Source organism: Lathyrus oleraceus, chromosome 3, assembly GCF_024323335.1.
Source record: "Lathyrus oleraceus cultivar Zhongwan6 chromosome 3, CAAS_Psat_ZW6_1.0, whole genome shotgun sequence".
Classification (NCBI taxonomy): Eukaryota; Viridiplantae; Streptophyta; class Magnoliopsida; order Fabales; family Fabaceae; genus Lathyrus; species Lathyrus oleraceus.
The window spans coordinates 301,606,876-301,614,611 of record NC_066581.1 but is presented as its reverse complement, the minus strand read 5'-3'; the positions used below and the strand labels follow the sequence as shown (position 1 = coordinate 301,614,611).

The window sequence follows — 7,736 nt, the reverse complement described above, 5'->3', positions numbered from 1 at the left end:
AAGAACAATTGAGGAAGATTGCTTATCCGGAAACCACCGACTTGAAACCACCCTCTCAACTGGTAAAAACAAAGGTGCTCCAAAGAAGCTCAAGCCTACACTGAGTGACAATTAAACGACGCAGTCTCCTTCGTATTTTGAACATGTTGACAAAAAAATTCCGGACTCACCAACTCCAAAATCTCAAAAAAAGTATTTTCAAAGGAGCTTGAATTAGCAAACCACCTCCACCAAAGATTCCATTCATTTATAAGATGCCGATTTTTATGCACACATGCATCAAACAGATCATTAATGTTAAGGATGACGATAATTGCGGTTATCGAGCTGTTTCGACTTTACTCGGCAAAGGAGAATATAAGAATACACTTGTCTGCCATCAACTTATCCATATGTTGAGGACTCATAAAGAATCATACGCACGACTTTACAGAAAGAAATAAAACTTTAATGCAATTTATGAGTCTCTTGTTCCTTGCCTTAGTGGACCGACACCGGATGCTAAATGGGTGCACTTCCCTGAAATGGGTCACCTCATAACACGTGCATATGATAGAGTTTATATTGATCTTACACGATATGGTTTTTCAGAAACCTTTTCCCACTGCGCACCAGCCCACCTCAAAATCCAAAAGATCACATTGTGTGTATTGAGTGGCTTTCAAAATCACAACATTTTGTTCAAGTTTACTTGAAACCGGGATGCCCTATACCACTTACATCATCGGAGTGAGCAACTCATTCAACAACAAAAGCCGAGACTTGGCCGGACCAATTTAGGAGAATCAATTTAAAACACCACCCATAGATTTAGCAGGCGACAAATATTTTGATTCGTTTTAATTTTCCGTTTAGCCGGATAAATAAGTGTATGTAATTGTGTCTCAATATTAATGAAGTGCAATACATTCAATTTCTTAATATTTTAATATATTTTTTTTTATCTTTGCCAAAATATTTGTTCATTTTCCAAACAAAATCATCAACTAGGTTATGTTTTTTGTCTGTTCAGGAGATGTATCTCCGGAATACGGCAATAGGGTGGTACCACAGACGTATCTCTGAAATCAACACTAGTGCTTGATAGAATTTTTATGGTCCATATTTGTCTATAACTTCTATAAATTTAGGGATTATGATTTTTTATTTCACTAAAACAGAAAATGCCTCAAATTTCACAAAGAAACATCATTTGGTATGTCGCAAATGTCTCATTCTCTAGCGCGATACCCGAGCGAAAGTTTAAGCTTAACGAGTACACCTCTTTTGCAGATCTGAAATACGACGTCCATAATCTCCCTAACGGAGACAATCGGAAAATTGTGAAGCTCGAGTACTGTTCACCGTCGATTGACAATAGAGGATAGATTGAGTTCAACAACTTTGAGTTCAAGACGAATGCAAAGTAAGGGCTATGTGAAATATATTTTTCCGTTTCAAAACAAAAATTTCGCTCGAGTTGGAAGCGATGATTTCAAGATCGGTCGAAGATATTGTGAAGATGTTGAAGCGCCCACCTGAATATTGAAGTGTAATGTTGCATTTTATATTGAAATCATCTATGTAATGCTGATTTTATATTATGAATGGTAATTTTATTGTCAAATTACAAGTTTTTGGTTTCTTCCTCTGATACTGCTGCGTATACGTTACGAAAATCCATCTACGAATAGATAATAAAGATGCATCTCCAAGTTAAAAGAATCCAACTTCTAAAGCATCCCTGAGAACGACCTAGATTATATGTTAATTGGATGCGTCTAAAATTGCATCTCTAAAATCTAAAAATATTTTAATATTTTCACGTAATATATTAATAATATATATTATGGGAATTAAAAAATCTCTTAAAGTCCAATCCTATGAGAAGATGAGTCTCAATTGATGCAATTTGGTTTTAGATTAAGAAAAAAGAGAAGTAGGTAGACAATGACATATAGATATATAAAATTCAGTAGGTTGCTGCACGTCTTGGTGTAGATATTTTTTTGGAAACGTGTTAGTGTAGTTTTTAGACGACAATTCTCACTTTACTACTCCGCCACGAAAAATATTTTTTTCTAGCATCACTCGATGAACGGTCACATTTGCCTTCAAAATATCCATGAGGCCAAGGCGAAAAGTCTCCTGCGATAGCAGATTCAACTTTATGACATTTGGTCAAATATGGCGTTTCCATTTTATTTTATTCTCAATAATAATTAAGAGTTTAACATAATACTGTATGAGGTATTAGAAACTTAGATAAAAACAAAAATACTTAGTACTATATTCTACGTGTGTTGTTTCTTGGATGCTCCCCACCAACTCAATTAAAAACTCTTATGAATTAATTAACTGTATTAAAATTGGTGACGGTCTTTTTCTCAGCAAAATTGTTTGACTCGTCCAATATTGTGAATATATATATATATATATATATATATATATATATATATATATATCAAACAGAACAAACTTAACAGAAAGAGTGTCCAAACATGGCAGAGGGGAAAGGAAGGGTTTGTGTAACAGGAGGTACAGGTTTTCTTGGTTCATGGATTATTAAGAGTCTTCTTGAAAATGGATACTCTGTTAATACCACTGTTAGACCTGATCCAGGTAAATTCATTAACTGTTTTTATTTTTGTATATAAGATTTTTGAAAAGTAATACTTATGTGAAATTGTGTGATGTGGTCTCTAATCTCGTGAGTTCAAATCACACTCTTATTGAATCCATTGCGGTTGCAGAGACTACCGCATCAAAATATTGGGATCATAATTGCTATGCAGTTTTTTGGTCTAACATTACAATAATAGTTTCATTTTGCCTAATAATATAGTTTGTTATGTTTTTGATATTAGCAGAACGTAAGAGGGATCTTAGCTTCCTCACAAACCTTCCCGGTGCATCCGAAAGGCTCCATTTCTTCAACGCGGATCTAAGCGACCCAGAAAGTTTCTCCGCAGCAGTCGAAGGCTGCGTCGGGGTATTCCACACGGCAACACCAGTAGATTTCGCTGTGAGCGAACCAGAAGAAATAGTGACAAAAAGAACCGTGGACGGAGCATTAGGAATTTTAAAAGCATGCGTAAATTCAAAAACACTGAAGAGATTCATATACACTTCAAGTGGCTCAGCTGTTTCATTCAACGGCAAAGACAAAGAAGTGTTGGATGAGACTGATTGGAGTGATGTTGGTTTGCTTAGAAGTGTTAAACCATTTGGTTGGTCTTACTCAGTTTCAAAGACTTTGGCAGAAAAAGCAGTGCTTGATTTCGGCCAACAAAATGGGATCGATGTTGCTACTTTGATTCTTCCTTTTATTGTTGGTTCTTTCATTTGTCCTAAGCTTCCTGATTCTGTTGACAAAGCTCTTGTTTTGGTATTAGGTATGAATTTTCCATGAAACATAACTAGACAACATCAGTAATAACTTAAAAATTTAAAAAAAAAAAAGGATAAATTAAATCATAATCACATATGGTATTAGTTTCTGACACCACCATGTTGCAGAGGATTTAACTGAATAATTTGAATTTTTGTGATGTGAAGGTAAAAAGGAACAAATTGGTGTGACACGTTTTCATATGGTACATGTTGACGATGTAGCTAGAGCACATATATATCTACTTGAGAATTCTGTTCCTGGAGGGAGATACAATTGTGCACCATTCATCGTAACTATTGAAGAAATGTCTCAACTTTTTTCAGCCAAATATCCAGAATTTCAAATTCTATCAGTAGAGTGAGTTCTATTATTTAAAATGTTTCAATACAAATCTGACATGTTTTTGATTATTGTATAACTAATGTTTTATATCTGTTTTTGTTTTGTTGTATTAGTGAGTTGAAGGAAATTAAAGGTGCAAGGTTAGCTGAATTGAACTCGAAGAAACTCGTGGCTGCTGGTTTCGAGTTTAAGTACAGTGTTGATGATATGTTTGAAGATGCGATTCAGTGTTGCAAGGAAAAAGGATATCTCTAAGTGTTGTGTTTGGAAGTTCATGATGTAATATGTTTTAGTTATGAAAAGTTGAGAAAATAATAAAATGCCTAAGATCAATGATGATGGTTTAGGAGATGTAGTATCAGGTTATGCATTAAGTTGTTTATGTTGAAGAAACTGGAGAAATGATCAATTTATCTTTCTGAATATTTAAATTAATACTTTGTGAAAATGAAAATGAAGTTAATTTGCAATTGAATTGCCATGATGCAGAAATCTATAAGCTTTCTTAATTTTATATGCCGCCACCACACACTAATTTTCCATAATACCTATACTATCTTTGTAAAAAGTTTATCAAAAAAATATGTATAAAAAATCTGCTAAGAACAAATGAAATATCCGGTATAAATTAAAAAAGTTGATAGTGTAGGTAAAAACATCGATATGTATTTATATCATTTAAAAAAAACGGCGTGTGGAAAAATTTACCGTTTTGAAAAAAATACTATTTTGTACTAGAGTTTTTGCGAAACTTTGAACACTCATCTAGTGTAAGATCATTGGTTTTAAAAAGTCCATGTATTTGCTAGACTTTTAAAGGGGCTTCAAAAAATTTAGTAGTGTAATTTTGAATGGTTGAGATTTTGCCGACAATTTTGTACGATTATGATTACATCGAAATTTGTGTGTGATCCAGAATGAATTCAAACTTTTATAAATATAGATCATGTTTTGTTAAAATGAATTTTTTAAAATGCCTCACTATTTGTTTATGGCACATGTGTACTTCAACAGGGTGAAATCTCCGGTTGATTTTGGGTTTCTGAAGGACACCACTTGTGTCGCTCTTCTAAGATTCAAATTGAATAATATGTTATCCAAAATCGAGAACGGAAAGGTGAGTAAGATCGAGTTTGGTGCATCATGGATTGATACTGATGAAAAGGTGAAATACAACCATATTGAGCTGAAAACTAATGAAGACTTGAAGGTTTTATGGAGAATATACCACCGTATGCTAATAAAGGGACCAATCGAGTTTGATGCGACAATTTCTAGATTTGTCGACGACATAATCATGATGTTGAATGTCCATAATCATCTAGTAGTGTCTAGATTTTTATTATTTATTATTGTTAAGTTATGTTAATTATAACGTGTTAATTGATGTTCATTACAATCATGAATGCGACAAAATATCATCTAATATACTGTATGGTGCAAATGTTTGAGTAATAATACACATAATATACAAATAATACAAAATAAATAAATAATGTATACATATGTCCCCCACAGGCTATGTGTAATGTCCGCGATGCCAAAGTAAAAACCTCACGATCTAGGTTTATCAAACCCATGAGGTTATCCATAATGACTGCTATCATCTACAGATGATGTTATTCAACCACACCAGGTGGATGCGGTGGCACGTCATCAGAAGGCCCCATAACATCGAAAGGTCTAACATCATCTACATGCTCAACAGGTGAAATAATGTGAGGTGTGATATAGTAAGGTACCAGTCTAAGTAACCATCCACACATTGCACAGAAAACTGAACCTCCACTACATGATCTCTAATGGCACAGACAAAGCTGATAACGTTAGATGGACACAATATGGATTAGTTATGGGATGTATTGGACATGCCAAAAATAGCGCAAACACCTCACAGGTAAGTGTCTAGCCATTAAGGTCTTCCATCACAGATAACAAAAAAAAAGGGAATGCTCATCAAACTCTTGATGCACTCTATCGTCTGCGTATAGTGTTTAGATGACATCGTCTATAGTCAACACATCAATCCTCCTTACGTACTCTAGAACACCTCATGGGTGAGCATGCCTGGACTTCTATCTATTGGCCAATGTAGAGCTAGCAGTGGTAGGAATAACCCACCTCTCACAAATGGAGGGGAAATACTTGTATATCCAACACTGCATAAGAACATAGGCAAATAAAAAAACCTCATAAATTAAAACTAAATTAATAAGAAATATTAAATTTGTATAACTGAAATAAACTCATATAACCAGAAAGCTTCCTAGTCACAAAGACATTCGCCTCTCCAAGTGCAGAATATAGAACAGTCAGTGCAACACCCCACACACCCAGCTGACATGGTCAAGGATACTAAGCAACCAAATGTACTTTATATCAATGTATACATGAGAATTATCTGCTAAAATAGTACATCCTACAAAATGTAGCATATATACCATAACGGTTGCCTCATACATAGACTGATGCACCATCTCGACATGCCCATCCCATAGCCAAGATAAGAGAAAGTGAGTACCCTGTTAGCATTAAATTATTCTAACACCCACACCTCAGTAACCCCTAAGTCTTGTATAGTAGTAATACATGCTAGATGCTAGCTAATGAGAGGAGCCATAAAGAAACTACTTGGCAGGAGAAGATGGAACATAGACGAGACATCATCCAAGGTAATCTTCATCTCTCCAAACGGAAGATGGAAGGAAGATGTCTCATTATACCATCACTTTACAAATGCTGACAATAGAGCAACGTGAAGCATGGTCAACGAACAATCTAACAATGAAAGGAGACCGCAATCATCTACTATCTCCATGAACTCTCGTGTCACCGGGGTATCCAAGAACTTCTTCAGATTTGCCATGTGGGTGGGTAGCTTCAACAGTAGTCGGTCCTATAACAAAAACCGTAAAAAGCATCAATTATTTTGAACGTATCAATAATAAATCAAAACAAGTTCAACATAACATATATACATACCTCTCGCTGCCATAATTTGAATGCCACATGATCAACATATGTAGTGAGCATTTAACAATCACTAGGCGTTCCAGGAAACCCTCCATCTGTGTGTATAAACAGCTTCGTCAAAGCCAGAGCGATAACCTCTGTATCATTTGGAGAAGTAACCTCCATATCACCCGTAACAGGTGCCTCTATATCAGGCTGATGAGTAACCTCTGTATCATCCTGAGGAGTCACCTCCATATCATTCAGAGCCTTTGTCTTAGAATGACGAGGCACCTCTGTCTCGGCCACCATTTTCTTGTTGTCCTAACCCTCTACATCATTAGCTGCTGCCTGAACATCCTCAACAACCGCACTAACAGGCTCATCATCAGGATATCAGGTCCATCTATCAATGGTAGATAGTTTATGTTGGATATTGTGGGGTGCGCTAGCCTGGTCAGTCATCCACTTCTAGTGAGAATCGGTTGGGGCTACTCTCCCTGCCCCTAGATGAGATTCCCTGACCTCATCTTCCCTCACACGAGGCCTTTCTACAGATTTGTCATGCTGCATAAAAACAATCATCTCGTCTAATCATATGATCCTCTTTGAAAAAAAGAAGTTGAAATATGAACTATCAATTTTTTTACGAATATGCAAATGATCATGGTTTTCCTTGATTGTTTGAAATATCCGCTTAACCATAATGAAGTTTCCACTACCATTTTTTTAAAATTCGGTATACTTGTTTACATATCTAAAGAGGACTTCAAAGAGAAAATGGGGAAACTAAGAAATAGTGCTCCTTGAAATCTTTCTAGAGGTTCATATAAATAGACAATATCACATTTCTAAACGGACATAGAGAGACAAACCCTCAACCTTGACTCCTTGAGGGAGTATTAACTTCAAAAAGGTGAAAGAAGAGATTCAGGGAAGCCAAATCCATGTTTCCATGATATTCGTACCAATATTGAAAGACTCTCACGAAACTCCAGGCACGGGGATGGAGTTATGATGGAGGAACGCGAAGATGATTTAACACTTTATTTTCAAAAGGAGTCAAAGA

General features: G+C 35.5%; 1 protein-coding gene across 2 annotated transcripts; it reads left to right on the top strand.

Moving 5' to 3' along the window:
- The first annotated feature begins 2,425 nt into the window (after positions 1-2,425).
- Positions 2,426-4,190, top strand: LOC127127236 (vestitone reductase). 2 transcript variants are annotated; one of them, XM_051056368.1, is made up of 4 exons: positions 2,426-2,601; positions 2,850-3,374; positions 3,538-3,730; positions 3,829-4,190. In XM_051056368.1, exons 1-4 carry the CDS (start codon positions 2,481-2,483, stop codon positions 3,968-3,970), a joined length of 981 nt encoding a protein of 326 aa, XP_050912325.1. In that variant the 5' UTR covers positions 2,426-2,480; the 3' UTR covers positions 3,971-4,190. The 2 variants fall into 2 exon arrangements, with proteins under 2 accessions (XP_050912325.1, XP_050912324.1); XM_051056367.1 differs by having other exon boundaries at positions 2,434-2,601; positions 2,847-3,374.
- The last annotated feature ends 3,546 nt before the right edge of the window (positions 4,191-7,736 follow it).

Bases quoted from the DNA above. Each gene is read 5' to 3' on its own strand.
- LOC127127236 (XM_051056367.1), top strand. From the start codon at position 2,481: ATGGCAGAGGGGAAAGGAAGGGTTTGTGTAACAGGAGGTACAGGTTTT. The intron at 2,602-2,846 runs GTAAATTCATTA...TTTTGATATTAG, and splicing joins CACTGTTAGACCTGATCCAG to CAGAACGTAAGAGGGATCTT. The intron at 3,731-3,828 runs GTGAGTTCTATT...TTGTTGTATTAG, and splicing joins TTTCAAATTCTATCAGTAGA to TGAGTTGAAGGAAATTAAAG.